This window comes from Rhinolophus sinicus, chromosome 8 (genome assembly GCF_057876585.1).
Source record: "Rhinolophus sinicus isolate RSI-liver-muscle chromosome 8, RSI-T2T, whole genome shotgun sequence".
Lineage (NCBI taxonomy): Eukaryota > Metazoa > Chordata > Mammalia > Chiroptera > Rhinolophidae > Rhinolophus > Rhinolophus sinicus.
Window position 1 is genome coordinate 65,859,199 of NC_142508.1, and position 23,415 is coordinate 65,882,613.

Here is a 23,415-nt window from a genome sequence, read left to right on the forward strand (position 1 = left end):
GTATAACAAATACATATTACATATTTAAAAACTTCTTACTATTACAGATACAAGCATTCTGAAAGAAAATGCTGTGGGCAGTTTGATCACAAGAATTATAAAAGCTTCAATGAACAAAAATGTATTGCATTATAGCCCTGTTTCTTCTCCTGGCTAGTAAGTATTCTTGGGGACACCATCAGTTACTATCAGACTGTTAAATCAATTCATTCATTGATAAAGGGAAATATTAATCATTAAAAGATAATTTCATTAACTATGGAGCAGGCTTGAGTTTTTTCATTTATTTTTAAAAAATTGTAACATAATAGGAAATATATATATGAAATAATATCAATAATAGCTGACACGTAGCCAGTGTCACATACTCTAAAAGTGCTTTCACATGTATTTACTCATTTAGTCCTCACAATGACCCCACTGAGAGAAGCATGATTATTAGCCCTATTTTATAGATGAGGAAAGGCAGCCATAGAAAATAAGTTGTCTGATGAGTGGCAGAGCCAGATTCAGACCTTGCAGTCTGGCTCTCGAGTCTGGGCTTTTAACCACTGTTGTTGTTCGCGTGTGTGCGCGCGCACACACACATACACATTTTTGTGTTAATTTAAATAATAGTGTACATAAAATTTTGTGCATGGAAACGCCACAGATTTTCTGTATTATTACATAACACTAACTTAAAACTTTTTTTTAATGTGGTAAAATACACAAAACAAAAATTACCATCTTAACCATTTTTAAGTACACAGTTCAGTAGGGTTAAACATTCACTCGCATTGTTCAACTAATCTCCAGAACTCTTTAATGCCTGGAAATTATTCTATTTAGTTGATACACCATAATTATAATTCCATTTCTTTTGATTATCAAAGATAAATGTGTTTCTATTTCTATTTCTTTTGTTTCTCTTTCTATTTCTTCTTGGGTAAAATGTTTATGTTGATAATTAAGTATATAAACTCAAAGCACATGACAGAATATTAACATTTGACAATATTCTCTTTTAAACACATGTTCTAATCTCGATTATTGTTTTATTCAAGTATATTTTTTATAGAATTTGGATTTTTTTTTTAAACTTTTATTTAGTTTAAGTATGTTTTTCCAGGACCCATCAGATCCAAGTCAAGTAGTTGTTTCAATCTAGTTGTGGAGGGCACAGCTCACAGTGGCCCAAGTGGGGATCAAACTAGCAACTGTGGTGTTACAAGCATCACGCTCTAACCAACTGAGCTAACCAGCCGCCCCTAGAATTTGGATTTCTGAACAATCTGCAGATACTTTATTAATTTTTATAACTGAAGTTTGCTTAAAGCAGAATATAATTTTACCTAGAAAAAAATTAAACATCTGTGTCACTTAAAAGTCTACAACATTTAAACACTGGACAAGACTAAACTTGAGTGTCTAAGACTAAAGTAAACATGGGTAATAAAACTACTATAGAAAGACACAAGAAAGTGGTTACTATAAAAATTGAGGTAAGGATTACTTTTGAGAGAAGGGAAAGGGTCATAATTAGATGCATACATGGAAGGGGCTGCTGGGTCAGCTGTCAAAGTTTTATTTTTTGACCTGAATGATATTTATAAGGGTATTAGCCTTAAAATAATTAAGCTACATATTTCTTTTGTGTAGATTTCTATATCTGTATTTTACTTTACCATAAAAAGTTTAAAAGAAAACTAGTTTAGGTTAATTCCATTCTTTGAATAGTTTGAAATACTAAACTAGCCTCTAGTAAAGAGAATAGAATACACAAGTGACCGAAAGTTATACTGTTACAAAATCAACACAAATATTCATAGAAAAATGGAAAATATTACTCAAGTTTTAATAATGTTCTCAAAATGTTAATATGTATTCTATGATAACATAAAGAATTTTTTTCCCAAGTAATCTGAAACATAATTAAGAAAAAAGAGGTAAGGTGTTCGGATCAATGAATTAAGAGAAAATACATCTTATTATACTAAATGATTTTTATAATGACCAATAAATAAGGAATTCATGCACAACCTTAAAATTAAGACTAAGTTTCTTTATAGCAATTACATCTAATAAACACAAAGTCACAGAGTACAACTTTTTAAAATGAAAGACAAAATTAAACTTAAAACTACTTAAAAACATTATGCACAAATATCACAAATAGAGCCTGAGAGTTTTGGGGAAAGTACTAACCAGTTACTGCCAGCAGCTGTGAAACTCTCACCTCCATTTCCTCCCGATGAGACCTGTCTCTATCTTCAAATTCACGTGTCCTTCTCCGAGCCTCTTCAAAGGCCTGTTGTGCTAACGCATCCTCCTGCTATCAGCAGAATATAATAAATGGATTTTTAATTTTGATTTATAATAAAAATTAAAACTTAGGGTTATTTTATTTTTGGAAGGAAATAACAGCAGGATATTTCTCAAAACATCAAAACCACACACACACAAAATCAATGTCAGAGTTACTTTAAAAAAAAAGTCAGTATTTTCATGTTTCATATCACAATAGTAATTGTGTTCAATCATTCTAACAACTGAAAATGCTCTTCCCTTTTCTTTCCTTACCTCATCCTATTCACCCAAATAAAATCCTGATCAAGTCAATATTTAAACCATAGAAGTACAAGAAAAAATATTTGGTATATACTACCATAATTTGGGATAAGACAGGCCAGGCTCTCTAATTATGACAATGAAGTCAGAAACATAAAAGGGAACAATTACAGAACTGATTGTACAAATATTAGAAACTCCTAGACAACCGAAAGTAAATAAAATTCCAAGGGATATTATCAAGAAAAAATACTTGTGACATCTAAAAAATCTATCCTAATCCTTTCCCAATTAATGGATAAAGATCTGCACGTGAAGGAAACCCAGATATCTTAAACTCACTGTCGTCTGAAAAGGCAATCAATTTAGCCTTTCTTTTTTAATCTTTAGTCTCAGTTGGTGGCACCACTCATTCATTTTTGCCAGAAACATGAACCACCTTTGATTCTTCACTCTTCCCCTGTCTCCACAGAGCCAATCACCACCAAGTCCTATCCATTCAACCTCCTGAATATTTTTAGACTCGTTCAAGTCTCCTTCTTATTCCTACAAACATTTTTCTAGTTCAGATTTGTAAGCTCTGACATAAATCACTGCAAAGGTCTCCTAAACCGTCTCTTCCGGCTTCCATTCTGTCACCCCCCCAATCCACCACACAGCCATCAGAGCATTCCTTCTAAAGCACAATAGGACCACAACACCCCTCAACTTAAAAGACATTTCACCTCTTCTCCTTTCTGGGAACTGATGCAATGCCCAGAGATAGAGTAGCCACCTCGCAAACATAATAATGAGGATACAGTCACATACAGCAGGAAGATGAAAAGACCTAGGGCCCCTGATAATATAATTCAGTGCTATACCACCAGGCCTGGACTATACTGACGGATATCTTGTTCTGTGTGATAAATCCTTTGTTACTGTTAGTAGAGTTGTTTAATACTTAAATTTTCATGGACATAAAGCGTATAATTTAAACAAAATCGAAAGGTGTGATCAAATTTCCATTCTTTGTTTTTCTAAATAATGTGATTCTTTTTTTAAACTTTTAAAAATTTATTTATTATTTTATGTGTGTTTTTCCAGGACCCATCAGCTCCAAGTCAAGAAGCTGTTTCAATCTAAATGTGAAAGGTGCAGCCCACAGTGGCCCATATGGGAATTGAACAGGCAACCTTGTTGTTAAGAGCACTCACTGCGCTCTAAACAGCTGAGCTAAACGGTCACCCCCAAATTTCCATTCTTATGATGCATTTACTAGCTGTATGTCTCAGGGCAAGGTATTTCATTTCTCTAAGCCTTAGTAAACTGGGCATAGTAGTAATACTTACTTCACAAGATTGTTGTAAAGATTAAATGAGATAACATAAAAAAGTGCTTAAGCATACTACCTGACAGCATTCAATAAGTATTAGCTATTATTGTACAAACATTTATAGATATATAAAATTTACACAGTTAACTAAACATTATTACACATAGCTATTGCAGTCTCAGAATGTACTATATAAGGCAGAGGTACCTGCAAAAAGAACACTGTTCCCAACTCCCAAGGGCTTTCTATTACTTAGTTAGGTATCAACCAGGACACATATGCTGATAACAGAATTCCCCTTCTGTCCTGTGCATTCATTCATTCACTTTTCCACTTATTCCACAAATATCTAGTGAGGTTTTATTACGCTCAAGTCACTGTGCTAGGTGTCATGGATACAATGTGAGGAAACAAATGGTGCTTTTCCTCACAATTTCTAGCCTATTGGGGCAGATGGACAATGAATTACAATAATTACAAAATAATTACAAAAATCAATATATAATTATCAACTGTGATTTACTATAGAGGAAAATTACATGATGAAATGAGAGCATATAACATGAGATGTGATCTAATTCCCTAAGGAAATGAATAGCCACTAATGTGTATTCTAGCAAAGGTCATAGATTTTTATTTAATTAAAAAATATATTATTACTAATAGTTGTAGTAAAATAAGCCAAGAGAGATTTGGTAGCCCTCCACTCTCGAATTCCAGCTTCTATCTTGGTCTCTTCTAGTGAGATGTGAAATAAATATGCAGTAAACAGCTTGCATTTTAATAAATGGTTAAGTCTGAAAGATGATCAGCAATTACTAGTGTTATCCTGATCCTTTCCCAATGCAACCTTAAGTAACACCTCCCTTTCAAGATCAGTGTAAAAGGGCACTTGCTGATAAAACTACACACTCAAATGGCCAGGGACAACTACCTCACTCTACCAGTCTCCGGTAGTAGTGGGAGAGGCTTTCAACACTCTCATCACTGCTGGCAACTTATGACATACGAATCTGTGACTCCATGGTCTAAACCACAATCTGCACAAAGTAGTCAGGTGGGGTCATCATAAAAGGTGGTTGGATGTACGTGAAACCCATGTGGAAAATACAGGCCTAGAAGTTCTTTCATAGAGCATCTACAGAATATTCTGACTATTCTTGCTGCAGTGATTGTGTCTTTACTGTATTACATAAATCTACAATTATATTAATTTTACAGTTTGGTAATACTTACCTTTCTGCAGCAATGAATTTAAAAAGTGGAAGTGCATGTTTAATGAAAAATTAAGAATCAAATTCGATCAAATACATGGTGATGGAAGGAGAACTGACTCTGGGTGGTGAACACACAATGGGATTTATAGATGATGTAATACAGAATTGTACACCTGAAATCTATGTAATTTTACTAACAATTGTCACCCAATAAATTTTTAAAAAAAATTTTAAGAAAAAGGATAAAAAAATAAAAGAATCAAATTCATTTCCAAGAACATTGATGAATGTGTAATTTGCACAAAATAATGACATTTAGTATTTTCTGTGTGGACTAGAATGGTATCAACTGATCAAATGAAAAGAAATAGATCTGCTGAAAAAGCATCAACATATACTTCAAAGAAGACAATTTAACATGTGCAGCTGCAAACAATACATTTAATGTCCCTTTGTAGAACGTAACTTTTTATTTAAATCAAATGACTCTTTTAAATTTCACTCTCTCTAGCACATACAAAAAAAGCTGTTGATATGTTGGCTTCATAACATAAAAACCTTGCAAAAAGCTAAAAGACACAAATTTTCCATCAGTGTCATCAGGTACTTCAAATAGAAAATCGGTTAATTCCAATAATAGTTCCATTTTTCTAATGTGATCAGAGAATCAAAATAAAGGCATACCTCGTTAATTGTACTTCACTTTATTATCCTTTTTAAAAAAACAAAGAAACTGAGGGTTTGTGGCAACCCTGCCACAACAGATTACAACTTGCTGAAGGGTCAGATAGCAGCATTTTTAAGCAATATTTTAAAATTAAGATATGTACATTGTTTTTTAAAAAATATAATGCTATTGCACACTTAACAGACTACAGTATAGTGTAAACATAAGTTTTATATGTGTTGGGAAACCAAAAAATTGGTGTGACTTGCTTTATTGCGATATTTGCTTTATTGCAGTGTATGGAACCAAATTCCAAAATATCTCCAAGGTATGTCTGTAAAACTTTTTGAAAGGTCAATACGTTGAAGGTAAAACATACTTTTGTGAATGCCAAAGTAAATTAATTTAAAAAGTATATCAATGAAGATTAAATTATTGGCTCTTCTACTGATAATACAAATACAAATTGGGGCACACATTTGATAAAAAATAACGTTCTCAGTGAATTTTTAAAAACTACAAATAGAAATTTACTAGGAACTAATTGTGGTACACACATAATTCTTAATTGTTATCCAAACAATTCTTATTCAAAGAAGTAAGATATTCTGCCATTTAGAAGTTACAGTTACATAAATTACAAATATATTTATGTACCCAGTTAAAATACCTGAACTATAAAATCTCCGTGACAAAGCAGATGCTGAATACAGAAAAATTCATCACAACAGTATGCATGCACTTTGGGTTTTAGAAAATACGAGCCTTTTAAAAACTACTCTGAAATCAACTTAGTGCCTATAAATGGCATAGACTTTTTTTTTTTTTTTGGTAAATGACTCCTCAGTTACATTTTATTCAAAATTAGTTGGAAATCTCTAATTAAAGTATTCAATGCTAAAGTGCCACATTTTTCAGTTTTTCAAGCTTTTACAGAACTGCAATTACTGAAAATATTGAAATTTATCCCTATAAATTACAGAAAATAAAAGATGAAAATACAATCAGCAAACACGATTTAATTGTGAATTTATGTAACTGTACTCAGAAATATCTTCATTTGTGGGAAACTTAAAACATTTTATTGAACTACATTATGTAGTTATATGTTGCACAATGATGGGGATATGTTCTGAGAAACGCATTGTTAGGTGACTTGGTTGTAGTGTGATTATCAGTATATCACACAAACGTAGATGGTATGGGCTACTGCACACTTCAGCTATATAGTACAGGCTATTGCTCCTGGGCTACAAACCTGTACAGCATGTTACTGTACAGAATACTGTAGGCAATTGTAACATAATGGCAAGTATTTACATCTCTAAACATCTAAACATAGAAAAGGTACAATAAAAATACGGTATAAAAGATAAAAAATGGTACACCTATAGGGCACTTACCACGAATGGAGTTTGCAGGACTGGAAGTTGCTCTGGGCGATTGGTGAGTAAATATAAAGTCCTAGGACATTATTGTACACTGCTGTAGACTTTATAAACACTGTATACTTGGGCTACACTAAATTTATAAAAAATATTTTTTCAATAATAAATTAATCTTAGCTTACTCTAACTTTTTTTGGTAAACTTTCTGATTTTAAAAAAAACTTTTTGACTCTTGTAATAAAAGTTAGATTAAAACAGAAACACGCTGTACAGCTGTACATAAACATTTTCTTTCTTTATATCCTTATTCTATAAGCTTTTTTTTATTTTAAAATTATTTGTTTTTGTTAAAAACTATGACACACACACATTAGCCTAGGCCTACACAGGGTCAGGATCATCTACAGAGAAGCGCTGACTGCTGACTAGATTACTTAAGACCTCTTATTTTATTAGTTTACTATCACAACAGCTGGCACTTTGTAGTAATAAAGTTCAATTTGTGACTGGGGCAACAAGGCTTGAAAAATTCTAAGTATGGAAAATGCTGTAGGTTAAACTAAAAATTTTTACCAATCATTCTAATAAAACATTTCAGTTTTAGAACTCAATCTGAAATTTTCCCTTATATAAATTTAATCTGTTGTAGCATGTCTTACAAAAACAGCCTTCAAAATGGCCAATTATTTGAAAGAGTTGAGAACTAATCCCTATAGAAATCAAGGTAACAGAGATTCTTTCTTAAGAATTTTAATTTTAAATCTTAATTTTTTTACTAAGAAGGTTTTCACATTCCATATATGGAGAACAACATGGGAAGAGATAAGAGAAAAAAACAACAAAAAGAAAGCTCCTTTTTATTCTTATTATTTTAACTTTAGCAAAACGATTAGTATTGAACAACTGAAAGAAATTAACACTTGATAATAATCAGATACTTCTACGTGTTCTTTCAGCATTTTGAACTTGTTATCCTACTACCTGCTGGCCTTCGTAATTTCAACAGATGTGACTCCCTTGTATGTGATGCAGTGTTTTTCTTGCTGCTTTCGAGATTCTATTTGTTTATTAAGTTTGACTATGATGTATCTAGATGTGGATTTCTTTCTGTTTATTCTACCTGGTGTTCACTGAATCATTTATTGGACTTTGAAGTGGTATGAAGATTAGTATTTTCTATCAAATTTAGAAGATATCAGTTAATTATTTCCTAAAATATATTTTCTGCGCCTTTCTTTCCCTCCTCTCCTTTTGGGACTTTTCATTAAACGCATGTTGGTATGCATGCTGGTGTCTGACAGTCTCTGAGACTGTTCATTTTTCTTTCTGTTCTTCAGCCTGGATAATCTCTATTAATCTATGTTCAAGTTTACTATTTTTTTCTTCTGCTAGCTCAAATGTACTGCTGAGTATGTGAACTTTTCATTTCAGTTTTTTTTGATTCTAGAATTTCTATTCAATTCTTTTTAATAATTTAGATCTCTTTATTGATATTCTTTAATAAGAATATAAATTTATTCATAATTTTCCTTTATTCTTTGAACATACTGATAAATAATTGCTTTTAAGTCTTGTCACTAAGAACCAACATTTGGCTCCTTCAAAGATAGTTTCTATTGCCTGCTTTTTTTCCTTGAGCATTAGTCATACTTTCATGTATTTGCATGTCTCAATTTTTTGTTGAAAACTGGACATTTTAATAGTATACTGTAGTAACTCTGAATTCTGACTCCTGCATCCAGCTTGTTGCTTTTTTGTTTCTCTGTTGAGTGACTTGCCTGGACTAATTCTGTAGAACCTGTTTCTCCAGCAGTGTGCAGACTCTGATGTCACTGCTTAGTTTAATTTTTTTACGCCTTGTTTTCTGGGGGTTGCCCCTGGATCAGCATAACTTAGTGGTCAACCAGTGACCGCTCAGAAGTTTTGCTTAAACATCTGGAGTCAGTAGGCTTCCCTCCTTTGCCATTGTATCTGTGTACAGCTTGGGGAAACACTGTCAAAGTACAGGGATTTTATCAGTCTACCCTGTGTTCAGCCAGGGATTAGCATCTTGCAGAGGCTCTCTGTTCTCTCCTAATCAGATGTAGCCTTGCATATGCACACAGCCTTCTGAACCAGGAGGGGTAAGTGTAATCTTAGTAGGGCCCACTTTAGTTATCTCTTTCCCTAGATCTGTGATAAATTTCTGCTTAGTATGCCATTTTGTTGCTTCCTGCAACATTAGCTAGCCCAGCCTGGACTGTTTGCCACAGAGACCTCTATTGTTTTAAGTAACATCCCTGGACATGGATTTTTCCAAGCGCTCCTTTAAATAAAGTCAGATCCCTCTGACAGGAGAACAGAGCGGCCAGCCCTCAGGGCTTGCCCTGCTTGCCCAGGGCAGAACTCGAGAGAGCATAGAGCTGAGAGAAAAGATGGGAGCAACTCCTGACGAAAATGCCACAGACTATCACTGTTGCTACTGAAATTCAGTAGTTTTGTTTGAATATATACCACTCAATTTATGTCCTTTGGTTAATGTCCAAAGACCTTAAATGGTTTCTTCTTCTTTTTTTTTGTTTGTCCAGTTTAATCATTGCTTTTTGGGGAAAGGATTTGCCAAGCTCCTCACTCAGCCATTCCAGAAATGCTATTTCTACATTTTATTTTGAACTGTTTTTCTTTCCTCATAATGTTCTAAAGATCAAGAACAAATATTAAACAGAACCATTTACTGGACTTTGAAGTGCCCCATTCAGCAGATAAGAATAAGCCAATGAAATTTAGAACCACTGAAGGAAAAACTTACCTAGCACCAGGACCAGAATTTGGGTCTCAACATCTTCAGGATTCCTCAATATTACTTGAACCTAAGACTTCCTACACTTACTCTTAGAGACTGGGTAAAATAGATCCCCAGACAAAGGCAAGAATAAGGATAAAGGGACCATGCTCAGTAAAGCCGGAAGTCACCCTACCTGGGCTCGCTCCTCATCAAACTCCAGGCAGCCCATACCATCCAGTCTCTGGAGATCAATCCAGCCTTTCCAGATAACACAGACTCCATTCAGAATCATGGGAGCCTTCAAATATACCTAAGACACAGAAAACAAGGATGAAAATCAATGATAAACCACCGCACACATGAAAAACAAAGGACAAAGTTACTTGTGAAAACTGTGGTTTTCTCAGGAAATAACAAGATGAATACAATTATAAAATTAAGAATTATAGGAAAGTATACAAACTATAGCCTCTGCCCATGTTCTGCAAATTAATCTGGTTTACTAGAATTTTATTTCTGGTCACAATTCTTCCAGATTACTTTTAAAAGTAAGTTTTAGGGCAGGCCCAGTGGCTCAGGTGGTTGGAGCTCCATGCTCCTAACTCCAAAGGCTGCCAGTTCGATTCCAACATGGGCCAGTGGGCTCTCAACCACAAGGTTGCCGGTTCAACTCCCGCAAGGGATGGTGGGCTCTGCCCCCTGCAACTAAGATTGAACACAGCACCTTGAGCTGAGCTGCCGCTGAGCTCCCGCTGAGCTGCCACTGAGCTCCCACTGAGCTCCCGGATGGCTCAGTTGGTTGGAGCGTGGGCTCTCAACCACAATGTTGCCGGTTCGATTCCTCAAGTCCCACAAGGGATGGAGGGCTGCGCCCCCTGCAACTAGCAACGGCAACTGGACCTGGAGCTGAGCTGTGCCCTCCACAACTAAGGCTGAAAGGACAACTTGAAGCTGAATGGTACCCTCCATAACTAAAATACACAACTAAAATAAATACAAATAACTAAAAGGACACAACTTGACTTGGAAAAAAGTTCTGGAAGTACACACTGTTCCCCAATAAAGTCCTGTTCCCCTTCCCCAATAAAATCTTTTTTTTTTTTTTTTAAAAGGAAGTTTTACAGATTTTTGTAAAAACTACAGTAAGATGATACTTGAAGTAGACATCACTGCTCTTCCAGCTGAAGCTAGGACAATTAGGTACTCTGCCTTGATTTTTGAATCTTTTTTATTTTAATTAAAGTTTATTGGGGTGACAATTGTTAGTAAAGTTACATAGATTTCAGGTGTACAATTCTGTACTACATCATCTATAAATCCCATTGTGTGTTCACTACCCAGGATCAGTTCTCCTTCCATCACCATATATTTGATCCCCTTTACCCCCTCATCTACCACCTCTCTTCCCCCTTACCTGATTTTTGAATCTTGAGTAGAGACATATAAAGATGGAAAACAACTGTAATCATTAGCCCCTGAAGAGAGCATGCACTGCTTCCCTCTGCTGGGATCCCTGGAGCCACCCAGGGTCAGGTTCTTTCACAATTCCTTTCAGCTTTATAAGTAATCTCATAGCTTCCTGATAAGTAATGCTGCTTTTTCCCTTTTTCTTTTTTCACTTAAAGTTAGCCAGAGTTGATTTCTACTGCTTCTAAGCAAAGAACCTTAACTAATGTAGCATTTACATCTTCACCATTCTTTTTCAAGTAAATAAATAACCCTACAGCAAAAGTCACTTTAAGTATGATTTCCAAGTTCAGATCACTTTCATTTTTAATCACCAAATTAATTCTCATATTACCTGAAAATATAATTGTTCTCGAGAGCAATTAAGGATCCATCAAAAAAGTAAAGGTTCTAATGCTATGATCTTGAGGTGAGTATTTTACTGTGACAGTGAAAAAATATAAGAAAAGTTTACTAAAGTTCTTACAATATCCCCCACCCTAACCCCATACTATTCTAATAGTTACTTTAAAAAATGATTTTACATTAAAAAAAAATTTACTTTAGGTCTGTGCTATCTCATTTAACATGGGCTTCTAAATAAAAATCACCATAATCATTTATGCCTTAACAAGACATTTAAAATGCAGAGGAAGCAGGGTTTAAATGAATTTTCAAAACTACAGATTATCAAATATCTTTATAAATAAGGTTCAGATTTCATCTGCCTATACCAAATATACTTTCTATGGATAATCCTAGTGTTTTTGTGAGCTAAAACTAGCATTATTTATTACCTATAATTATATAAAATCAGTAAGACAGCTTCTCATTTTGAGGGAAAGGCTGAAAACATCAACTTTTCCTTTACTCAATTTAGCAATCTGTACCATAAAAAACCTTGGGGCATTCTTGTTTTTAGAGAGATTTCATAGGAATAATTGACTATCAATAATTATAAATATTCCAGAAAAATTACTACTGAGATACCTGTAAAATAAAACCCATAGGATTTTTGCCTTCTTAGTACATATTTATATCATTCCTCTCCACTACTAAATACAATCATTTTTCCTGTGAAGGACTCCAATCAACCATGCTGAATCAATTTCTACTTATACTGGAAAAAAGCCAAAAACATAAGGTTCCATTTCTCCTCCCATTTGGACCAAGGGAAATAGTCTACAGTTATAGCTGAAACCGTTTAACCACACATTTCCTTCTGTTCTGATAAGTGCTCATTCCCTTCCACATTATAAATTTAAAACTCCACTGATGTGCACTAATTCAGACAAGTGACTATGACCTCATATTCAACACCTCACAAAACCTACAAACAATACCTCTCTAGAATACTGCATATCAATATAACTTGACTTACCACATCTTCTCATCAAGATTCCTACCTACTCTTTCTAAGGGGGCGGTGGGGTGTCACACAGTGAGGAGTGTAACATTTCACATATCAATGTGACTCATTATCTTAAATTCTCATATTAATCATAAAGAGAATTCTTCTAATGGGAGAGAAAGGTCAACTTCGCAATCAGATTCTATGCTCTTCATTAATGGTTTATATCTTTTAGAATCAAAGATTCCAGAAATGCAGCTTATTCATATTAATTTACGTATTCAAAAATATTTTCATCAAGAAATTATTAAATTTTTTAAAAGCCCATTTATTACTCCTTTATAAAAGTTCTCTCATGACAAAGAAAACCACTGATCTGTTTTGGGAAATTTCTAAATGGGTTCAGAAAATGGCTATAGTTCTTAATCAAGGCTAATGGGTAGAATTGTAATTTAAAATAATATTTAAATGATCCTGGTGATTTATTTAGATGTTCACATTCAAATAAATAGTTTTATGTGTAGATCTTTAAAGTAAATGTTTGGTAATTTCATACATTCATGAATACCAAACCTCAAAATACAAATAAAATAAAATTCCGTCTCTTAACAGTGTGACATTTTGTAATGTAATTCAATAATGTCATTTAAACACTAACACATTTTTCACTGAAAATAATGCCTTATTTCAAACTGTGAAAAGGAAACGTATTAAAATATGACCTAAGTATTAAACCCATTGTCCTAAAATACTTTAGGAAAATGTTCACTTTATACAAAATGAATTCTATAAAGTCTTTAAAATGGGTAGAATAAGCTAATTGCACATAAAAACAAAAAGGCCTGCTTATCTTTCCAAAAGTAAAATATCAGAGAATGTATGTTTGAAACTCCACAGAAAGTTAAAAGGGAGTACAGCTTCACATTTTGTGCTCTTTTCAAAATAAGGTAAAGTTAGTATTACACAATTTTTAATCAACTTAAGCTCTAAATATCAGTATTTGCAATATCATCAATCCAAATTACATATATCACTTAATCTTCATTTCTGTAGCTTTAAATTCCTTATCACTGTAGCAGCAGAGCTTCAGGAAAAAGATGTATGCACCATCAACTGTGGCATTATGCATATAATAGAATATTTGGCCAAATAAAAGGAATAAAGTATTGATACATGCTACAACATGGATAAATCTTGAAAATACTATGCTAAGTAAAAGAAACCATAAAAAGGCTACATATTATGATCGACATATTATGAAATGTCTAGAATAGGCAAATACGGAGACAGAAAGGAGATTAGTGTTTGCCAGGGGCTGACCGGAGGGGGTAATGAGGAGTGATTGTTAGGTACAGGATTTCTTTTTGGGGTGAAGAAACGCTTTGAAATTAGAGCGGTGATGGTTGCACAACTCTGTGAATATACTAAAATCCCTGAACTGTACACTCTAAATGGGTGAATTTTATGGTATGGGAATTTTATCTCAATATATTATAAAAATATTTGCAGAGCAGGCCCGGTGACTCAGGTGGTTGGAGTGCTGTGTTCCCAACACCGAGGTTGCCGGTTTGATTCCCACATGGGCCAGTGATGCCCCTTCTACAGCTAAGATTGTGAACAACAGCTCTCCCTGGAGCTGGGCTGCCTTGAGAGCTGCTGTGGGCTGCTGTGCGCCGCCAGGAGTGGCTGGCGGCCAGCATGAGCGGCAGGCAGCCGGCGAGAGGGGCCGTGAGTGGCTGACCGACTACCTCAGACGGAGGGAGTGCAAGGCTCATAAATACCAGCCTGGGCCAGGGAGCTGTGTCCTACACAACTAGACTGAGAAACAACGGCTTGAACAGGAGTAGGGGGTGGGGGAGGCGGAAGAAAGGGGGGGAAAATATTTGCAACAATTTTTACCTGTTATATAAGTGACACCTATGATGCCTAAATGGAGATTTTTGAGTAGGCAGTTGCCAATGGGATTCTAGTACTCTAAGAAGAGCTATGGGCAGATGATGTAAGTCTGGCAGCCATCAACAATACAGTGGCATTTAACTCCAGGGGAAAGAAAGAGATTTGCCAAGCAGTAAGTAGAAGGAGAAAGGGGCGGGGGGCAGGAAGAACCCTGAGAAAATCCAACTTTTGAATGCTGGTTAGTAGAAAACAACCCAGCAAAACATGCTATGACCAGCCAGTGAGAAAAGAGGAAAACATGTAAGGAGCCTAGGGGCTGGGCTCAAGGTTAAGTTATAAGTCTCCAAGTAAAAATTCCCTCTTTGTTGGATGCATTAGATATCTAAATATTATGTTACAGGATCTTTTAGCACTCATAATTTTTAGCAATGCTTTTATTTAAGGCAGGAGTTCTTAGGCTGGAGTTCAAAGAATCTACAGGAGTTTGGGTTTATGGATAAGTTTCAAGAACAGAAACCCCCTGAAATTCTGTGTAAAAATGTATGTTTGTGCCCATGTGCATTTTTCTAAGAAAGTCCAGTGCTTTCATCAGATTTCCAAAAAGGTGTGCAAGACAAAAAGGATTCAATTATGATAGTAAAACTCCATTGTTCCCCTGTCCTCACAGATACCAAGGCACAGAGCTTGAGAGATGATAAATACCGTTCATTTAGGAATTCAATGTTTTTAGCTTTTAGGTAGCTGGGTGAATGGAAATTGTAGGTATGAAGGGAAAGCAAAAAGAGTTCCCTTGAGTGGTCTAAAGAAGATAATTGCAGATAATTAAAACAGAGTAACTGTAGATTTGCAAACAAGACTCCCATGCACACCACTACTGAGCCATAAAATCAATACACACAGAAACCAAGTGTCAAAGCTATTGACAAAAGCAAAAGGCAGATACTTCACTCTCCAAAAACCCATTTCAGTTGGAAAGAATATTTCACTTCTCTGTAGCAAACCACTACAGATTAAACATTTGTGACTCTATAAATTGAAGTATTAGGGAAAACAGTACGAGGGAATGGTCAGCACCCCTTAGACCCTCAGAAAATATTTGAATAACGATTAAACAAAGAGCAGAAACACAGCTGAAATTTAGGTGTTTTTTTCCCCCTCCTTGTATCTTCCCTATAAATTCAATTTGAAAAGATCCACCTATTCCACAAATGTTTATTACTTGTCATTTTGTAAGAGTAGTGGGAATACGTAATTTAAAAGATTTATATCCCACCACCCAAAAAAGACTCCAACACTAGTTAAAGTCTTTAATGAGGAAGAACTGAATACATAAAAGAACTGTTAGAATTAAAATTGAATTATCCTATTACATTTAAGTAGAACTTACTTAATTTAAGATTAATGAAATGAATGTACTACTGATAGTAAAATTATAAGCTGGATCCAGCAGCTTTGCATACTCCTTTTAAAGACTATAGATCTAACAAAGGTGCATATAAATATGACTAGGATATATTATCTAAAGTTATCTACCTGAAAAACCAAGTGAATTAATGAGTTTAATAAAGTGGCTGGTTATAAAAACAATACACAAAAAACAACTTTCCTATATTACAATAGTAATTATTTAGAAAATAAAATGAAAAAAGAAACAAAAAACCAAAACCCTTATTTTAAAATAGCAACAAACGTATCAACTACTGAGAATAAACTGAGTAAGAAACATGTAGGTTCTATAAGAAAAAAATACCTTATTTCTGAAACATAGAAAAAGATTTGAATGCCTAGTGAGATGTCATGTTCTTGAATGTAAGACTACAAATGCCAATTTATCCCAAAGTAATCCTTATTTAAAAAGAATTCCACTGGTCAGAATGGCTATCATCAACAAGACAAATAATAGTAAGTGTTGGAGAGGCTGTGGAGAATAAGGAACCCTCATACGCTGTTGGTGGGAATGCAGACTGGTGCAGCTGCTATAGAAGGCAACGTGGAGGTTCCTCAAAAAATTAATAATCGAATTACCATAGGACCCAGCAATCCCTCTCCCAAAAAATCTGAAAACGTTTATCCGTAAAGATATATGTGCTCCAATGTTCACTGCAGCTTTATTTACGGTGGCCAAGATATGGAAACAACCAAAGTGTCCTTTGATAGATTACTGGATAAAGAAGATGTGGTATATAGACACAATGGGATTCTACTCTGCCAAAAGAAAAGATGAAATAGTGCTGTTTGCGACAACATGGATGGATCTTGAGATTTTTATGCTAAGCAAAATATATCACACAGAAAACGTCAAGAACCATATGAATTCACTGATATGTGGGATATAAAACTGAAAGCAACAAAGGAACAAGACAAATAAAAAAAACAAAAACTCAAACACAGACAACAGTTTAATGGTTACCAGAGGGTAAGGGAAAGGGATGGTAGATGAGGGTAAACAGGGTCAAATATATGGTGATGGAAGGAGAACTGACTCTGGATGGTGAACATGGTGAACACACAATGTGATATATAGATGATGTATTACAGAATTGTATACTTGAAATCTATGTAATTTTACTAACCATTGTCACCCCAATAAATTTTCATTAAAAAAAAATTCCAACAAAATCTCAAAATAATATTTTCTGGAATTTGAGAAGTCTATGGTTCTTACAAAAGAATCAGACTATCCATTAAAATATTAGGAAAGAGTAATTTTCTGCCCTTTCAAATATTAAAACACGTAACAATGCAATCAGTACATTTGTAGTAGTGCTGTGGCAGTCAGAAAGAACTTAATGGAATAAACAAAAACAAAAATCCAAAAATGAAACCAAGTATACAAGCACTTAATAAATGAAAAAGGCAACATTTCAAATCAATGGTAAAAGGATATTTTATTTAACCAGTGGAGGTGGCAAAACTGGCTAACCATTTGGAAAAAATGAGTTTAGAACAAAATAAATATAAATGGTCAAAAACTATGAAAAATTTTCACTAACAGTAATCAAAAAAGTTAAAATAACTATAACTATTTCTAAACAAATATAAATATAAAAAACAAAAACGTTTTAACAATGTTGATGAGGAGAGAAACCAGGTTCTACTACATTATCAGAAGCAGTATAAAGTGGCTAACACTTCTGGGAAGGCATTTTTGGGCAGTAAGTGTGAATTTTCCTTTGACCCAGCAATGCCATGTCTATGAACGTATCCTAAAGTTTAATCAAAGATGTACACAAAATATTTTATTACAAGGATGTTCACGCTCAAGGGTTAATAATGGCAAGAATTAAAAATAACCCAGATGCCCCAAATCTTACTGTTATTCAAAGTTAATGAATCAACACTATATATAAAACAAGGTGTTTTTAAACAAAAACACAGATTAAAACAAGATTTTGTATTGATTGATTGGTTGAGGAAAATGCTGTGAGCCAAGACACTTGCAGGCACCTAATTCTGTATTTTCCCTGGAAGCAATTGTTCAGTATTTGCTAATTCAAGCCTGCGGCGACTTTAGGCATGAGTATAGAAGACAACTGCCATAAATAACAAGAATCAACTGTAATTATTTTTAAAAGGAATAACATCACTACACATAAACCCAAGACAGCATGGGAAGAGTGAAAACAAAAATATGCTTTGGAACCAGATAGAACTTGGGTTTAAATTGTAGCTCTATCAATGTGTGAGACAAATTATTTAAGTTTGCTAGTCAGCCTCAGATTCCTCACACAGAAAATCGGGGCTAAGTAATGCCTCTTTCATAGGAGATAGAAAAATTAGTAAATCAATGTACATAAAATTTATGAGACATATAGAGTACTACAGAAACACTGATTGCTTACATACACATTTCCACCAATGTTTTATATAGTAACTTCTTTCCAAGGGAAAGAAACCATTTTTTGGAGACAATGAACAATTATTCCCACCAATAAGCCAGCAGACAAGTAGTAATACTGCGATGGCCATGGGCAGCAGAAAACAAGATATTCCACTAAGGAACAATGTATCCTGCTATTTGGTTGTAATAATTTCTTTTGTCTATTTAACAGATTCCTTTTAGAAGATACTTGGTTCTGACTCATCCTCCTTTAGCCACATGCAAAGACCTCCCTGTTCAGTCAGCCAGCTGCTTGCCTGTTGGATAATCGCTAGACAGTCATTCAATCTCATTTGCCTGTGAATCATAACTGGGTTGCATGTAAGTAAAAAAAATAGCTTCTTCTACAGTAATTTAATGTAATTGACCAATCTACCTCTTACAGTTCCAAAGAGAAATCATAACATGGATTAATACAGAATGTGCCTGGAATTGTGTGTGTGTGTGTGTGCATCTACATATACACACATACTGAATAAAAAATTGAGATAGTGTACATATTTTTTGTACCTAGTTTTCAGAATCTGGTGTGTACTTTTTCACATACAGCATGTCAATTCAGACTAGTGGCATAAGTGTCTAGTGGCTACCATCCTAGAATCACATTTCTAATGCAGTAGAAATGCTGTATCTTAAGTAGCAGGTACATGGATGTTCCTTTTTATTGCTATTACTTATGTTTTTATCTACTCTCTTATTTGTAATATACATTTAACAAATGAAAGATGAATTGCATTTAAGGGGAAAATGAATTAAATAAGGAACATATTAAAAAATGTAGAACTAGCCCACCTAATTTGGAATATAAGATATTGTAAATGACTTAACAAGAATCACATTGTTGCAAAATTTAAACACAAAATGCATGCTGAAATATTATACTTGTTTTATCATATAGTCCCACAGAAAGTCAATGTCATGTGTTGTAAACTGAACCATTTTCACTAAACACCTTTTCAGAAGAATGCTCCACATAGAAACACTGATGAGCCCATTGCCTGGAACAGCCATGCCTTCTATGCGCCATCTGAGAAGAAGCTTTAAGCACCAATTACACTCAAACTCTGAGACATACATGGTTTTAAGTAGAAAACATTTCAGTCTAATCTAAAATTTGGGAATATGTAATATGATTTATATTCTTACAAAGAATTTTTCTTCATGGAGGTATATTTAAAATACCTGCTGGCTTTCCCACTATATAAAAAAGTAATGCTACATTAGCCTATGCATCACAAACCACCATAAACTTCAACACTGCTGAGATCTCAAATGTTATTTCTGGACTCTGCAAGTCCATGCCTCTACTTTGAACTCACTTTGCTTAAAGAAGTCCCTACCCCACCCCAAAACAGTTCCACACAGTTCCCTTCATTTAACTCTGTCTTCTTAATACCTTTTCACTCAGGTTTCCTAGCATTACTACCTTAAGTTTATATAAATTTTTCACAGCTTTCAAAACTTTTCCAAGTCCTATTTGACCTTTACAACCATCCAATAAGAAATATTTAAAATGAGGAAACTAAAACTGAGAAAGATTAAATAATTCACTGGCAGAAGGTCACACAGCTAGTAAGTGGTAAAAGCTATCACCCAGAACTCCCAACTCTATATTTACCTAAACCACAGTTGCATTAATGAATTGTATTACTAATGTTTTCTAAGTATTTCAGGGTATGTGAAAATAGACTATTTCCCTCAAGAATAAATAGAGACTGGATAGTAAATTACATGGTTAAATCCACAGCATCTAGAACAATATTGTGAACTATTTACATAACTTTACAATATATCATATGAATACTTTCCCCTCCCCCCAAAACAGACAGCTTACTAACTCTGCCATCTTCATTCTATGATTCAAAGTAAACTATGCATATTTAAGACAGTCCTAAAACATTTTGACCCCAGGAGGAATGTTCTAACCCCAGAAGGTATAATTTTAAGTGAAGTGTACAAAATTAAATTATAAAATTCTTTGTTTCTTAATTAAGATAAAAAGTAATGAAATAAAAGATGCAGATACTATTTACTGCAATCCATTCCTGAGTCAACTATGTAAGAATTTTTAAAGTATTACAGTAGACTTTACCAAATTATTACCGGTAACGTAATATTAACAACACAAAATAATTGATTATGTGTAGAGTTCCAGAAGTGATCATCACAAAAATCTGCACTGAAACTTAGTAAAACAATTAAAGTTAAATGTTAAAAGGGAAAAAAATGAGGGGTGGCCTGTTAGCTCAGTTGGTTAGAGAGCGGTGCTAATAACACCAAGGTTTGATCCGCGCATGGGCCACTGTGAGCTGCGCCCTCCTTAAAAAAAAAACGGAAAAAGATGAAGTTTAAAGGCTGTTTCAAAGTCATCAAAATGAAGTCTAAAAAGACTATGTTAAAATATTAATGGTTATTCATTCTGATGGTAAGAGTAACTTGGTGGGCCAAAATAATATAGACTTTGGAAGGTGGTATGTGGAGTTCCTGGCAACTTAGGGTAAAAATTATTTATTAGCAGCAATGTGGTACACTGCAAAGAACACAGACTCTGGGGTAAAAAAAAAACGGTTTACATGACTTTTGAAGATTTATTTAGCCTCTCTAGGTTTCAATTTCCTCAATTGTAAAATCAAGCTAACACAAAATATGTTCTAAAATCAAATGAAAGACTTCATTATATAGTGCAGGGTTAAGAAAATTAGTGATAAGGTAAATCATGTGGTGGCCACTGGTGATGCTGATCACCATAAAAACTGGCTTGCAGGTTGTCAAAATGTATTTGAAATGGTCTAGTAGAGGTTACCAGAGGGTAAGGGGGGCGGGGGGTGGGAGATGAGGGTAAGGGGGATCAAGTATATGGTGATGGAAGGAGAACTGACCCTGGGTGGTGAACACACAATGGGATTTATAGATGATGTAGTACAGAATTGTACACCTGAAATCTATGTAACTTTACTAACAATTGTCACCCCAATAAATTAATAAAAAAAAAAAAGAAATGGTCTAGAGTTCTGAAAATGTACTGGAATTAGATAGCGGTGAAGGTTGCACACTGTAAATACATTAAAAACCACTGAATTGTATACTTTAATGGCAAATTTTATGCTTTGTGACTTTATTTCAATTTTAAAAAATGGCCCAGAAATTTTCTGGATAGCAAAGGGACGGCAAACCAGGACTGAAAAGCTGGCATGATGAATAGGCAATATTCTCAAAAAATTTAGAAGGTTCTCCCAAAGGCTATTATTTAAAACAATATTCTGCAAGTAATGCCAGACTCTTATTAGAAATTGTCCTTTAAAAAAATATGGGCAGGGGCCGGCCCGGTGGCTCAGGCAGTTCTGCTCCGTGCTCCTAACTCCGAAGGCTGCCAGTTCGATTCCCACATGGGCCAGTGGGCTCTCAACCACAAGGTTGCCAGTTCAATTCCTCGAGTCCCTCAAGGGATGGTGGGCTCTGCCCCCTGCAACTAAGATTGAACACAGCACCTTGAGCTGAGCTGCCGCTGAGCTACTGGATGGCTCAGTTGGTTGGAGCGTGTCCTCTCAACCACAAGGTTACCGGTTCGACTCCCGCAAGGGATGGTGGGCTGTGCCCCCTGCAACTAGCAACAGCAACTGGACCTGGAGCTGAGCTGCGCCCTCCACAACTAAGACTGAAAGGACAACAACTTGAAGCTGAACAGCACCCTCCACAACTAAGACTGAAAGGACAACAAATTGAAAACAAAAACAAAAAACAAACAGACAAAAAAACAAAAACAAACAGAAAAAATATGGGCAGAATATTTTGTTTGAAAAACATCTAGGCCCAGCCGGTTGGCTCAGTGGTTAGAATGCAGGGCTCATAACACCAAGATCGCTGGTTGATTCCCACATGGACCAGTGAGCTGTGCCCTCCACAACTACGTAGATTGAAGATGACTTGACTTCAAGCTGATGGGTCCTGGAAAAACAAACTGTTCCCCAATTATAAAAAAGAAAGAAAAACATCTAAATTCTCCTAATGGAAATGTTGAAGTCATATATTCTAGGTTATCCTTTTATTTAAATTTGAAGATTAATTTGCCTTAAATCTGAAGTTTTGAAACACGAAAAGGCTCAGGTATTGGTTGTATAACATGGAAAAAAGGGCTTCTTCATCCACAAACACAACCTCCAACCATTCCCAGACGCAGCCCTTTCCTTCTTAGGATACACAATATAGCATAGCATCCGAGTCCTAAAAGTAGTTATACTGCCAAAAGGCACATTTTAAGTGTTATTTTAAATTCTTAGTTCCTAAATACAATTTAAGAAGGCCCAGCCTAAACTGAAAAGCTCATGATAGATAATAATTCTAACTGTTTACATTGTATACTTCATAAAAGGTAACAATTAAACTCCCTACGATATCACTGTCTATAACATCAAGAACATGTTAGCTAGTCTGTGGCTTCTAATCCTCTGTAGAAAACTGAGTACAAAGAAATGATATTGAAGAAATAAAATCTCTGGTCCCGCTCAAGCTAAACAGCATTAAAATTTACTAATGTTTTCTTTGCAGTAAAATGGAGATCATAAAAGTATCAGCATATGTTATCTATGTATCGATTAAAACAGAGCCTGGCACATAGCCAGTGCTGCAGAACTGTTTATTAGAAATTCTAATTCTTAAATGATGAAATAAAAGTATACAGTGAAAAAGGGAGCCCCATCTACTCAGAGGTAGTTAATAAACTCTTTCGGCCCCCCTCAAATACCTTTACTAAAATGCCCAAAGTTTTCTGTGAGAAAAAGATTCTTCCTATGATTGCCACCCATACAATTATGACTACTGTTTCCTAGATGAATTTGCAAAGGATTCCTGGATGGATGCACATTGTATGTGTGCTCATTAAGTACATCCATGTCTACTATATTTTTCATCTTTTCATGCTAAAAACTAACACTGATAATCATT

At 34.8% G+C, this 23,415-nt stretch overlaps 1 protein-coding gene across 2 annotated transcripts in view; it reads right to left on the bottom strand.

Annotated features, from left to right (window-relative positions):
* Positions 1 to 23,415, bottom strand: part of CBFB (core-binding factor subunit beta) — a 49,943-nt gene that overhangs the window by 12,319 nt on the left and 14,209 nt on the right. The window contains exons 4-5 of one of the 2 annotated variants that reach the window (XM_019755383.3): positions 10,095 to 10,211; positions 2,219 to 2,314 (exon numbers count right to left, since the gene is read on the bottom strand). In XM_019755383.3, coding sequence (XP_019610942.1) covers positions 2,219 to 2,314; positions 10,095 to 10,211 — 213 coding nt within the window. Of the gene's footprint in view, positions 1 to 2,187; positions 2,315 to 10,094; positions 10,212 to 23,415 lie in introns of both variants that reach the window. The other variant, XM_019755386.3, reaches the window with a different exon arrangement.